This window comes from Mandrillus leucophaeus, unplaced genomic scaffold (genome assembly GCF_000951045.1).
Source record: "Mandrillus leucophaeus isolate KB7577 unplaced genomic scaffold, Mleu.le_1.0 Scaffold1398, whole genome shotgun sequence".
In the NCBI taxonomy this organism is placed as follows: domain Eukaryota; kingdom Metazoa; phylum Chordata; class Mammalia; order Primates; family Cercopithecidae; genus Mandrillus; species Mandrillus leucophaeus.
In genome coordinates, this window is record NW_012101363.1 from 118,532 (window position 1) to 133,025 (window position 14,494).

The 14,494-nt window shown below is 43.5% G+C and overlaps 1 protein-coding gene across 4 annotated transcripts in view; it reads left to right on the forward strand.

The window, feature by feature from the left end:
* The first annotated feature begins 576 nt into the window (after window positions 1–576).
* Window positions 577–14,494, forward strand: part of ZNF720 (zinc finger protein 720) — a 63,611-nt gene continuing 49,693 nt past the window's right edge. Inside the window, exons 1-3 of one of the 4 annotated variants that reach the window (XM_011973722.1) lie at window positions 577–782; window positions 10,051–10,177; window positions 10,684–10,779. In XM_011973722.1, the coding sequence (XP_011829112.1) occupies window positions 780–782; window positions 10,051–10,177; window positions 10,684–10,779 (226 nt within the window). In that variant the 5' untranslated portion in view covers window positions 577–779. Of the gene's footprint in view, window positions 796–10,050; window positions 10,178–10,683; window positions 10,780–14,494 lie in introns of all 4 variants that reach the window. The other 3 variants (XM_011973719.1, XM_011973720.1, XM_011973721.1) reach the window with 3 other exon arrangements.

Sequence of the window (14,494 nt, forward strand, 5' to 3'; positions counted from 1 at the left end):
GAGCGCCCCCTTCAGGTGTCCCTGAGGTTTACAGCAGCCATGGAGGGAGCCCTTTGTACTGGGAGAAGCTGCAGAGTTCTGGAAAGCAGGGGATTATGTCCATTAGTTTCCCTGACCCAGAGATTTTAAGTGACACCCAAGGGAAGCCTCCATTACCTTGGCCATTGAAGCCTCCTGCGTGCTCCCCAAAACCCCCAGCAGTTCCCTCTGCAGTCCCACAGTTATGTCCTGAGCAGTGGGGTACCGTGTGATGAGAGGGGCTAAGGGATGGGATGAAGGTCTTTCTTGTGTTATTAGAACGGTTAAAAAGTTGTTTTAAAGGTGTCCAAATGCCCTCCTTCTTAAACCTAATTAGATAATAAGATGCCTTATACAAGCAAAACCAGGTACGGGAAAGCAAGTGCATTTCAAGCCCCAGCTCACCCCTTAAATTAGCTGTAATACTCTCAGCAGGCGGCCCCACCTCAATGAGCCTGTCTCCCATTCAAAAACAGAACTAATGAGGGGGCGAGGCCTGGAGCTTTACCCAATCAGTGGCGTTGGAGTGGAAATCGTCCAATCGGGAGCAGCCGGAGAGCAGGGGCTGCTTCTGGGATTTGGCGGGGGCCTTTGTTGACTGCAGTGAGAGCTGGGTCTCTTCACCAGGGTTCCGAGTCCTTCCACCTGGGAGGCCCAGGCGGCTTCGCGTTCTGAGAATAGACGGAACCTCTGTTGCTCTGTGACCTGCAGGCACTGGGAGCTCCGTAGCTAAGACTCCAGGACATCCCGGAAGCTGGGAAATGGTGAATGTGCCAGGTCGGGGGTCCCCAGAGGAGGGAGAGGGGCGGTCGGAAGCGGCGGGAACCCGCTTTGGGGGCACCCGGGCCTCCCCAGGGTCAGCTCCGTGGTGTGGTCCCCGGGTCCCCGCGGGCGCAACTCGGCCCTTGGTTTCCTCCGCCGCAAGATGGCGGCCGGGTCGGCAGCCGGGCCCCCGCGCGTCCGGTCCGGTCCCGACGCCGCAGAGCGACACCTGGCCCTGGCAGGAGCCGTCTTTGGGCAGCTCTCTTATACACATCTAGATGTGTATAAGAGACAGATGGCGGCCGGGTCGGCAGCCGGGCCCCCGCGCGTCCGGTCCGGTCCCGACGCCGCAGAGCGACACCTGGCCCTGGCAGGAGCCGTCTTTGGGCAGCTCTGTGCTGCAGCCCCGCGTCTCCTCAGATTGTGCGATGAAAACGTGAGGGTCTCAGGGGAAACCCCGGGTCGGTGTGTGATTCGTGTGTGGGAAGATACTGTGCCCCATGGTGTCCCAGTCTCCTTTTTCCTCTTACAAATTAAAGGGACTCACCCTTAAAGCGTGGAAGGGTTTATTTGGGCAAACAGCGATTGGTGAAATGGGAAGCCTGCCGCCGTGGTTTGTGGTTTAGGGTCCTCTGGAGCGGCGATTTCAAAATCCCAGGGCTTAGCTTGGAAATGCTGGGGAAAAGAAACGGGCAATCTCTCTTCCACTATGGCTGTCGAAAACGAATACATTTCCACAGAAGGTGTGCTGGATTAATTGGTCAATTAGAAACATTCATTAAAACGTCAGGGCCTCTCTTGCAGTGGAGGATTTGTGACAGTGGATATCTCTGTTCCATATTCTACTGCTATCTGGATGTCCGAGTTTAATGCCAGATTTTATGAGACAGAACTTGGCACCTCCTAGAAGTGTTCACATATACTAAATTATCTGCTGTTATGGAAATAATTAAATGACATGTTTCTTGCCCGAAAGAGGTATTGTGGCCTTACCTGTTGAAGTATAAAGTATAAGTGCCTTACCGTTTCCTTCCTTTCTATAAAAACGGTGTTTGAGTGATTTATGCTGTTTTCCTGGAACCTGTTAGGTCACTGAACATCTAACTGGCGGGGCACCTGCCCCTGTCCCTTCAGTTGAAGTAGGATTGGCATCACTCCCCAGAAGGCGTGCAGTGCCAGGAGAGTGGAAGAAGGTCTGACGTTTGCTATCCTGGGGTAGGTTTTAGAGCTCGCTCGATGCTTGTGGAGAGCTGATGAGATGAGAAGAAGGCATCCCACCTTGATGGACCTGAGAGACAGAGCCTGCGAAGTGAGAAGCGGGCCTGTGGAATAACCCTGACAAGGCATAGAAGACCTCAGTCTTACTTGAGCCTGCAAAAGGAGGTCATTGAAGGCCCAGTTAGTTCTTCTTGGGGAGCGCCCCCTTCAGGTGTCCCTGAGGTTTACAGCAGCCATGGAGGGAGCCCTTTGTACTGGGAGAAGCTGCAGAGTTCTGGAAAGCAGGGGATTCACAGGCGATGTGGTGGAGGTTGGGCTGGAAGGGAGACTGGGAACCTCTTTCTGAGGGTGGAATTGTTAGTGTCCTGGAGCTGTTTCTTGACTTTGTCAAATAAAACATCTGGATATAGGTAAGAAGTTCCTTAATTCTAAAGGAGTATTGCAAGAGGAGGAAAGCACCAGCTGTAAGATATTTGTGGATCTCACAGTTGAAGCAGAAAAGGCCTTTCTTTCATAGGGAGGAGCACACATGATTAAAGGTGGGAGGGGAAGGGCACGACTCTGGGGCAAAATCAGATCCCTGATCAGAGAATGTTTCACCCTGAAGTCAGCCTGTTCTTGGGAGGGGCATAAAGAGGGGTTGAATGTTGGCTCAGGCTGTGGGTGGGACAAAGCTCAGGGACCTGGAGAAGGGGAGAAACTTCAGCAAGCTTGGTTAACACATATTTTGTTTTGACCACGGAAGACAAAACTCTTTATTTAATTGCTTATTTTGGGGGAAAAATGAAATAGGAGAGTCTGTGGCTTTGTGATACCTAAAACAGGGAGCATCATCTAAGTCATAACGGGAAGAGGATTCTTTGCAGTAAGCTGCTCTTGCAGAACACAAAGAAAGGGGGATTTCTTTCATCACAGCTGCTTCCCAGGGTTAACCACCAACCCCATCTTTTCCCCATTCCTTTCTCTTGCCCTACACATCCCTTCCATTAGGCTGAGTTGTATCTTTTATAATAAACTGGCCAGTGCAATTACAGTCTTTGCTGAGTTCTGTGAGTCCTTCTATAAAATTAATGAACTTGAGTAGCGTATTATGGGAGGCCCTAACTTTCAGGCAGTAGCTCAGAAGTATAGATGGACCCTGGGGAATTGTGACTGACATCTGTAGAGGGGGCAATGTTGTGGCACTGAAGTCTGAATGAACTTGTGGGGTCTGTGCTGCCTCTGGGTGGTGTCAGAACTGAGTTGTTGGACAACCAGTTGGTGTTGGAGAATTGGCTGGTGTTCAGCAAACTCCACACATTTATTGTCGGAAAGAAGATAGCACAGGGACCTGGACTGGAGAGAGACTCTGGGTGTCTCCAGGAAGGGAGGCTCTATTCTCCTGCACACAGGGTGTCACCCTACACATTGTCCTGTTATTGCACATCTCCTCCCAGGGAGAGAGGCGACTGAGGATAGAAAGGGAAGAAGTTCTGAGAACAGACCCCTGCCCCCACTGTGCTGCTACCATATAATTCCCACCCACTCTGAACACACCCACTAGGCACTGACGTGGCCACACCCCTTTCAGGACAAGACTTGACCCTCAGGAATTGTGCCCGTAGCACCTTTGCTCCCAGAGTTTCCTGCCAAAATTCCCATACAAGTGCCTAGAGGACTCCTGGCTCATCCTTGTCCCCAGACCCTGAAACTGCAGCAGCAACCTAGTCCCTCCATCAACCTAGGCTTGTGGACTACCCGATCATAGTCTCATCTGCCTGCATGGACACAGGAATAAGTCAGAGCCCCGACTAGGCCAGTATCTGTAGCACAAACCAGTCCTTCCACCAATTCTGCACTGCCCCCTACTTGAGAGTTCTTAGTAGCACCTTCCCTTCTGCCCTTTAACTTCCCCACAGACCCTGACAGGGTCTCACTCTGTTGCCCAGGCTGGAGTGCAGTGGCAGGATCATGCAACCTTGACTTCCCTGGGTTCAGGTGATCCTCCCACCTCAGACTCCCAAATCGCTGGGACTAGAGGCATGTGCCCCCCGACACCTGGCTAATTTTTGTAATTTTTGTAGAGACAGGGAGAGTCTCACTATGTTGCCCAGGCTTGTCACAAACTCCTGGGCTCAAGTGATCCACCCGCCTCCCAAAGTGCTGGGATTACAGGTGTGAGCCACCATGCCTGATCCACAAACCCCTTTTTTACGTGCACGCAGCGTGTCCAAGCCCAATCCTCAGGTGCCTGAATCCAGCGCCTGCTGGAATTCAGATGTCCATGAATTCAAGATTGTGGCCCTAGATCTTGCAGTTGTGAGAACAAGTACAAATTAAAAATATATGACTTAACCCTTCTTGAAAATAAGGGAAGACATGTTTCTCTCCTTCCTTTTCTTGAATCATTTACTTTAGAGAATTTTTATATGTAAATTTTTTTCTGCCTTTTGGACGTATATCTAAATCATTGTAACAGCTAAACAGATCTTTTGTCTCTTGTCAATCTTTGTTGTTGTTGTTGTTGTTGTTGTTTTTGGAGTCTTGCTGTGTCGACCAGGCTGGAGTGCAGTGGTGCCTCTTGGATTCAAGTGATTCTCCTGCCTAGCCTCCCAAGTAGCTGGGATTATAGGTGCCTGCCACCACGCAGGGCTAGTTTTTGTGTTTTTAGTAGAGATGGGGTTTTACCATGTTGTCCAGGCTGGTCTCAAACTCCTGACTTCAGGTAATCTGCCTGCCTCAGCCTCCCAAAGTGCTGGGATTACAGGCTTGAGCCACTGTGCCTGGCCATCAGTCTTTTTGATTGGGGACATTCTTTCTCTAGGAACTGGGAATCATTGATTTGAAATATAGGTAACAAAGAAGAGAGAGCCATATCTCACAGTTTCTCTAGGAGAGCAGGCATCTGCCTTCAGGCCCCTGGCTCCACGTTGCAAATCTACCTGTCACGAAGACATGAAGTTTATTTGTCCTTATTTAAGGAAAAATAAGGCCAATTAAAAAACACAGATGGCCTCCCAGTTCCCAGGTGAATTTAGGATGCACTCTATCTGACAAATGGTGCTGTCAGGTCTTCTATTGAGGACTAATGGTGAGTCATGAGTGACTGTTTTTCCAGTCTCTTAGCAGATTGCATGTAATGTCCTTCACATTTGGTCTGATTGTGTCATAAAACAGTTTTCTTTCTTTTCTACCATTGTGCATTGTTTTTCTGATGATTCTGTTTTTAATTGTATTTCCCAAACACTGAGACATGTAAGGTGCCGCAGGCCTCACTCTAGAGGCGACGTTCCCTCGAAGACTTCCCGTCACAACCCACAGTTGTGCAGCAAAGTGCCCATTGCCCCGAAAATCTGCAGGCAGAATGGTCTCTCTGCTTATTTGGAATCTTCAATCCCTTCTAGAACAGTTGGCCAGATTTCTACAGAAGTAAGTTCACAGGGCATCAGTTAGCCATTCCGGCTCTGTCATGCCCCTGGCATCTTCAGACCTGAAACTGATTTAGAGACCATGGGGACTGGAAACCAACCAGGCACACACACATACATGGAGTAGGCCTGAGAATCTCAACATTCCCTTCATCCTCTTGCCCAAATGCCCATGAATGTGCGGAGGGTGCATGCCACTTCCCTGCCCCTCCAACACCTAAATCTGCAGCCCCAAAAGTTGAACCCAGGTCCTGGGGTTCTCCAGGATGTGTGAGAGCAGCCTTCCTGAGGGGCTGTCTCCTCTAGTTTTCCTCTCTTCACAGCAACACCCAAGAATGCAGAGCCAGGTTGATTCCGTCTGGGGTCTGCACATAAAGGCTGATCTCCACCTGGGATCCACAAGACAGGGCCAGACTTTGGACTGAGGATGTATAGAAAATCCAGGGGACAGTTTCTGCATTATGAGAGATTGATGTAGACCTTGTAAAGCCCTACTTTTTGTGTGGGGTCCTTCAAGTTTTCCAGATCTTGTCCAGTGAGCTGCTGCAGTTATGTGAGGGCCTTCTGGTCTAAGCAGAATATGGTGGCAGAATCTGTAAGTGTAAAGCAGCATCTTAGCGAAGGGAGGGCAGGGCCACCACTGTCCAGAGCCATGAATAAAACGACACCTACCTGTGAGCTGCGTTACTGGAGTAGGGTAATCTTGCCCTTTCTTGTACCCAAGAGTTGGCTGATCAGGTATAGGTAATATTATGCCTGGCTCCAGAATCTGTGGCTCCACTGGGGCGGTTCCACTTTCTATCCCGGCCCCACAGAGTCAGCCTGAGTCTGTCCTGCCCAAATCACTATTGGGGCCTGAGCACAAGATCACCAGGGACTCCCTCACCAGCACCTTGAGACATTTGGTGATGTCCTGTGCAGACTGAGGTCAGGCTGACAACAGGGTCTAATTTCTTTTCATCTCAGAGGGAAAGGAATGCATTATCCAGGATTTGTTCCTCCGCTCTCAGAAGGAATCTGTTTATTTGGTATCCAAATGGGATTTGCTCCAGTTTTCTACTACGTGGACGAAGAACAAAGAGGAGTTCTGGAGTCTCATACTGATAGGTAAACCAATTGCTTCCATTTCATGTGGCCATTAGATCAACACTTGTAGCAGCCATAGTCCCTACCATCCAGGAACCTTCAGTCTAGAGCAGATGAATAATGGCCAAATTCAGCATCATGTGGTCCTGTGCAAGCACGGAGGTATATGGGGAACTTGGGCTTGATTTGGGACACTGCCCTTATGTTGACATTGTGAGTTCTGATGTCACCACCCGAAGTGCCACCCATGGACAGAAGAGTTGTTATTATTTCTATCGATTTTCTCTTGATTTGGTTTTTAACATAATTTCCCAGAAGGCCCTACATGTTTTGACTAAATTGCTTGTTAATGGATTTACAAAATAGTTAAGGATGAAACAAATAGTTAAAATCAGAAAAACTCTGGGAGTCAAGTTCTTGTGGTCAGGCTTAGGAAAGACAGGACTTACATCAGCAAGATAGAGATGGGAAGCCTAGGGCCTGCCACGTGCCCCTTGCCTTGGTCTGCCCTAACCCTGCCCAAATCCACCCTCTTCTGAGCTTGGTTCAGGTCTGGCTCCACCTGGGAGCCTACCTTCACAGAACTGTTTGTTGGAGATCAGACTTCTGAGTGGTTGCTCTTGCTGGTTCTCCAGAGCCAGTGCTCACAATTTCCCCAAACCCAAAAGCAGTTAAATGGGAGCAAAGGACAATATGGGGGCCTGAATTTTTTTCTTCTTTGAAACAGTGCTTCTAGAGACATCCCACCTGGCAACCTTTTTTCCATTCCTGCAGGTCCAGTAGTTGCTCCGCAAGTAGTAACAAAGTCAATGTAAAGACTACAATGAGAAATCCTTATGAACTAAACTTTACCCTTCTTTTCCGTATCCCTCCCATCAGTCTGTAGTTAGCTTTTGTAGTGACAGGGAAACAGAAGAAGAGAGAGAAAGGCTGGGCCGTCATCTAAATCTTGCAGGGAATTATGGGATGCTCAGGACCCACATCCCAGGGGTTTATGTGGCTTAACCCACATCATGTGATGTTGCCAGCACCGTGCATATTGTGAGCACATAGTACAAGCTCAGTAAACAGTGCTTTCATGCATGTATCCATGCTGTTTTCCAAATGCTGACTTAGATGTTACTGTTCTCTCCAGCCTCTGCAGACTTTAAATGGCTGGCAAAGGATGTGATTTTTCAAGACAGTGGTTGGTGGTCCTCGCTGTGAATGAAAAGTATTTGTATTATACTTTATTGAGTGTAAGGGACTCTGTGTGCTGTGCCCGCTTCCTCTAGCTGTGTGCTAATGATAATGGGTCTTAAGCCGATTCATGGAACTTTTCCAAACCTGCAGAATCGCAGTACTTAGCACAGGCCCCAGAATACCAAATGATGTGTATGCATATTGAAGCTTGAGAGGAATGCTTAGCTAAGTGGTTCTCAGCCCAGGCTTCTAAGTAGGGTCACATGGCCAGTTTGAAGAAATATGGCCACCTGTATGTTCCTCCACAGATTTTATTATTATACTCGGATCATGATTTACTTTCTTCCCCCACTGATATCACAATAATGATTATGGGTCCATCTGTGCGTCAGCACTGATACCGGTTCATCTCATTACAGCCGATGCTAACTTCATTCCTCTGGTTCGGGTGCTCTCTGCCGGATTCCTTCACTAGTTATTTTTCTCTTTGTTGTTAATGAGTATCTAGGAGGGAGGATTTACTGAGTGATGCGTATAAACCATCTCATTTAATCCAGAGACTCCCATTGCTTTCTAGTTTCCTTTTGCTTGTGGGTTGCTTTGGAGAGTGAAGGCTCTCGCATTTGTTGACTGTAAATACTGGTTTTTGAAACTGGAAGTTCTGAAACAAGCCTCACTTCTGTAGGTTTCCTTTTTAATTTACTAATTTCACAAGCACACACTCCTTTATTCTCTGTATTTTCAGAGAAAGATAACAACAATTAACATATAATTAATATATCTACTGTCTTAATATTCTAAAATATAACACAGCACTTAGAATAAATAAAACAAAAACTTGGGGGAAAAAAACTAGACTCAGAAACAGAAGCTCTTTATTTTAGTTTATATCATTGTATATATTAGTCTTCATAGTTTGTTAAAAAACAGAAAAAGGCATCATCCATAAAGAGTTTTATAGTTTTAACACAACTTAAAATATTTCTTAATTAAGAAATGTTCTGTCACTTTTCATGTATGTATAGTTACCATTTCTATGTGTGTGTGTGTGTATGACATAAACATCATTTGATTAGTTTTGTGTTGCTGCCTTCCTGTTTTCATCATCTTCTCAGTTGTGACATCTGCTCTGAACATTCTTTTATACTTATCTCTGCATATTGGCCTGTTATGTCCCTTTGAAATGAATTCTAAGTTAGATACTGGGGTAAAATAATAAATAAATATAAATAAATATAAATAAATAAAAAATAAAGTAAGCTCTATTATATACTAGATATTTGGCAAAAATTTTTTTTTCAGGCTTGAGACAGGGGAAGCATTAGCAAAACATTTTTATTAAAGAGGAAGAATAGTATTATTTCTCACATAGATTATTTTTATGGTTTTATCAATAGATGAAAAACTGCTAGGATGACATCTAGGAAATAGTAAATGTTCAAAAAGGATTCTTCTATTCTTGCTATTATGTTATAACCCGTAAATTTCATAAAACTCTCAATTCCACATCATCCCTGCATTCTTCCCTCAGTGTTCTACCTCTCTGCTGTTCAAAAGTGTGGCCTCTGGACCTGAGGCATTGGCATCACTGATGAGCTTGTTAAAAATGCAGAAACGCAGCCCCAGCCCCAGCCCCAAATCTCCGGAATCAGAATCTGCATTTGAACCAGTTCTGCAGTTTATTGTTGAATACAATACAATTTGAGAAGTATGCCTCTAAGTCACCATGACTTTTCCACCTAAGAATTATACACAACTGATTGTGGATGATGTAAATATAGACTCAAAAGTGTATACTCCTATGTTGATGCCTTAGTTTTTTGTTTGTTTTTGTTTTTTGAGACGGAATTTTGCTCTTGTTGCTCAGGCTGGAGTTCAATGGCGCAATCTAGGCTCACTGCAACCTCCACCTCCTGGTTCAAGCGATTCTCCTGCCTCAGGTTCCTGAGTAGCTGGGATTACAGGCTTGTGCCACCACGCCCAGCTAATTTTTTGTATTTTTAGTAGAGATGGGGTTTCATCATGTTGACCAGGCTAGTCTCGAACTTCAGGTGATCCACCCACCTCAGCATCCCAAAGTGCTGAGATTACAGGTATGAGCCACAGCCCCTGGCCTTGATGCCTTAGTTTTATACTTTATATTCTATATAGGCATAGTATCTACACTGGTTTTGTGGATCTTATATCATTCTCTTTCCATAGAGTTAGAGAATACATTAGAAAATATTATTGTGTTTGAAAGTATCTTATTGAATATTTCAGGTCACTCATATAAATCAGAGTCAGTTTTCTTAGCTCTCTTATTTCATCTTGGTTTGCCAAATGATGAACTCTGCCCATGGCCACATGGTCAATGTGCTATTTATTTTTATTTCAGGGACTGTTGACATTCAGGGATGTTGCCATAGAATTCTCTCAGGAGGAGTGGGAACACCTGGACTCAGATCAGAAGCTTTTATATGGGGATGTGATGTTAGAGAACTACAGAAACCTGGTCTCTCTGGGTGAGGATAACTTGCCTTTGGAATATCTAACATCTAATAACTAAGGGTTTTATTTCTGTCCTTTGTAGAATGTCACTTGGGAGCTTATGCTTTATATGAATGAATTCAGGTTCCTGCTTCCAGGAAAAAAAAAAATTGTGGGTTTGTTGTAAAAAAGACTTCCTAATGTTTGATCTTGACATTTGCCTTCTTTCTTGAGATGATGTCGAAGCTTCACTGTAGTTTAGTGGTGATTCTAGAAATGGAGTGACATAAACTATGATTGCCCACACTTTAAAATCCAATTCCTTCTCCTTATTTTTGATTTAGTCATACTTGGAAGTGAAGCTCAGGATTCCTGTGTTTAAAATGTTTCCTAAGTATTGTAAAGAAGCTGACAGGAAACAGTGTTTGGGGAAGTAATTTTCTAGGATCCTCTATAATGTTCCCTCTTTACTGAGTATCCTACTGAGCTGGCAATTAAAGAACTCCCAGCAAGAGTCATGTGACTTTTTCTGATAAAACAGGTCTCGCTGTCTCTAAGCCGGACCTGATCACCTTTTTGGAGCAAAGGAAAGAGCCCTGGAATGTGAAGAGTGAGGAGACAGTAGCCATCCAGCCAGGTAGGTGGGAGCAGATGAAGTAGATGACATGGGTGAGAGGTCCAGCAGTCAAGAAAGAACCAGACCTTGGAGTGTGAATTGGGAAGTTCTCCAATGGAAATGATTTTTGAGACACTTGGGTTTATTTCTTTCTCTTGCTGTCACAGAGGGACATCTTCTGTCTCATGTTCTTAAATTATCTGATGATTCTCCTTCCCCTTCTGTGATCCACCATCAAATTCACAGTGACAGCCAAAGTGCTCCCCTTGGCCTATGAGGGCCTGTGTGATCTGACTGCCCTTGCATTGATTTGGGGGCTCTGGGAAAGTCTGGGCATGTTTCTACCTCTATGTGGAACCCCTTTTAAAGTTCTGGTTTTGCGTCATGTCAGAAATGTGTGAGATGAGTGATGGACAGTAGGATTTTTTTCAAAAGTCCCAGGAATTCTGTGGATAGATGTCACATATTTTCTGGTATATTAATTTCTAATCCTATGGTTGTTTCCAAGATGATCCTACAAAAATTGAGACTCAGTAATTCATCACAGTGCAAAACATCTTCCTAAATATAAAAAAAAATCTGATCCTGTATTTCACTTCAATTTTTCATCTTTCCTAGTCTAAACTAAGATTAGAAATATAATATCTGTATGCACAAATTCCACAGATTTAAAATAATTTAATATAATACTATGTAGAATTCTTAACTAAATAAATATCTATGGGGAGCTGAGAACATTGTTCAGTATATAGTAAACCTTCAACTCTTACCTTATATATTCATAACATTTTATAATTTTGTCTGGTTAAGCGGCAAGCTTAATGAGAATGTGTTCTTTATGTTCGTTTTCTTTCTCTTCCTTTTCTTTTTTCTTTTCCTTCCTTCTTTCATGTGGATTTTTTCCCCACACTTGTAAATTATATATATTTGAGAGGTGCATCCTGATCATTTGATTTTATCTATGTATACAGTGTGTATTGATTAATACAATGAAATTAATTAACATATTAATCATCTCACAGTTGCCAGGTTTTTTGTGGAGAGAACATTAAAGATCTACTGTGTTAGCAAATCTTAAGTATATATGAGTATTGTAAACTATATTCACAATGCTGTACATTAGATCCCCAGAATTTATCTTTTAAATGAAAGTTTGTACTCTTTGACCAGTATCTCCCCAGTTTTACCACCTGTCAGCTGTTGGGACCCATTCTATACTTTACTTCTATGAGCTCAACTTTTTTTAGATTCCACAAATAACTGATATTATACAGTATCTGTATTTCTCTTACTCAGTTACCATAGTGTCTACCTGGTTCATTCATCCGTGTTGTCAGAAATGGCAGGATTACCTTCTTCATTATGCTGAATAATATTCCACTATATATTGTGAATAATCAGCTATGAACATAGGGGTGCAGATATCTCTTTAACTGATTTTATTTTATTTATTTATTTATTTATTTTTGAGATGGAGTCTCACTTTGTTGCCCAGGCTGGAGTGCAGTGGTGCCATCTTGGCTCACTACAACCTCCACTTCCCAGGTTGAAGCGATTTTGCTGCCTCAGCCACCCGAATAGCTGGGATTACCTGCTTGTGCCACCCCGCCTGGCTAATTTTTTTGTATATTTAGTAGAGACGAGGTTTCGCCATGTTGGCCAGTTTGGTCTTGAATTCCTGGCCTCAAGTGATCTGCCTGCCTTGGCCTCCCAAAGTGCTGTGATTACAGGCGTGAGCCACTGCTCCTGCCAGATTGTATTTCTTTTAGGTATATACTTAGAAATAGGATTAGAGGTTCATATGGTACTTCTATTTTTAATTTTTTGAGGAGCCTCCATGCTTTTTCCCATAATGGCTGGATCAATTTACATTTCCACCAACGGTGTACAACGTTTCCTTTTCTCCACACTGTCACCAGCATTTGTGATCTCTTGTCTCTTTGATAGTAGCCATTCTAACAGTATGAGGTGATATCTCATGATGTGATATCTCATTGTGGTATCTCTCTGTAAATGTGAGGTGATGGCTCATTGAGGTTTGATGTGCATTTCCCTGATGATTAATTATGTTGAGCACCTTTTCTTAAACCTATTTACTACTTTTATGTCATCCCTGGAAAAATTTCTAGTCAGGTCCTTTGAATAGTTTTAAGTCAGATTTACTTTTACTGGCAATTGAGTTGTGTGAGATTCTTACATCTTTTGGATATGAAACTCTCATCAGATATATTTTCTCCCAGTCCTTAGGCCAGTCCTTAGGTTGCCTTTTCATGTTGTTCTTTGTTTCCTTTGCTGTGCAGAAACTTTTTAGTTTGATGTAGGCCCACTTGTTTTTGTTTTTTGATTTTGTTGGTTGTCCTTTTTTGGTGTGAAATCTAAAAATTCAGTACCAAGGCTGATGTCGAAGAGTTTGTTCCCTGTGTTTCTTCTAAAAGTTACACAATTTCTGGTTTTACATTTAAGTGTTAATTCTTTTTGAGTTCATTTTTGTATATGGTATAAATGTTCAATTTCGTCCTTTTGCTCATAAATATCCACCTTTTCCAGCATCATTTATTGAAGAGACCATACTTTTCCCTTTGTGTATCTTGGTGCCCTTGTCAAAGATTGCTAACTGTATACACATGGGGTTATTTTTAGTTTCCTTGTTCTGTTCCATTGGTCTATGTGTCTTTTTAGGTCAATATAATACTCACTATTAGTATAGCTTTGTAATAGCTTGGAATGAAGACGTGTGATGCCTTTACCTTCATTCTTATTTCTTATGATTGTGTTGGCTATTTGGGGTCATTTGTGGTTTTATAGAAATTTGAAGGCCAGATGTGGTGGCTCACACCTGTAATCCCAGCACTTTGGGAGACCGAAGCAGGTGGATCACTTGAGGCCAGGAGTTTAAGACCAGCCTGGCCAACATGGCGAAACCCTGTCTCTACTAAAAATACGAAAATTAGCCAGGTGTGGTGGCGCATACCTGTAATCTCAGCTGTTGAGGAGGCTGAGGCAAGAGAATTGCTTGAACCCAGGAGGTGGAGGTTGCAGTGAGCCAAGAGCACGCCACTGCACTCCAGCCTGAGCAACAGCGAGACTCTATCTCAAAAAATATATATAAAATAAAATAAATTTTAGAATTTGTTTTTATTTCTGTGAAAACTGACGTTGGAATTTTAATAGGGATTACTTTGTATCTGTATATCACTTTGTGGAGTGTGGACATTTTATCAGTATTAATTTTTCCAGTCCATGAACAAGGGCTATCTTTCCATTTATTTGTGTCTTTTTCAATTACATTCATCAGCGTCTTACGGATTTTAATAAGCAGATCTTTTACCTCCTTTATTAAATGGAGTCATAATAATTTTACACTTTTTGATGCTATTACAAATTGGATTGTTTGCTTAACTTTTTTTCTCAGATCGTTTATTGTTAGTATATAGAAATGCTACTAATTTTTGTATGTTAATTTTGTGACCTCAGCTTTACTGAATGAGTTTATTAGCTCTAACTCTTTTTGTATACTCTTCAGGATTTTCTGTATATAAAATCACCTAATCTGCAAGCGGAGGGAATTATAATTCTTTGTTGCTGATGTGGGTGCCTTTTATTTCTTTTTCTTACGTAATTGCTCTTGTTGCAGGGCAGGTGAGCCCCCAGATTGGGGCTTATCCTGGGAAGGTTCATAGCTTCACTCAGGAAGAATTCAAATGCAAGGTAGTGGTAGAAGAAAACAGCTTTATTG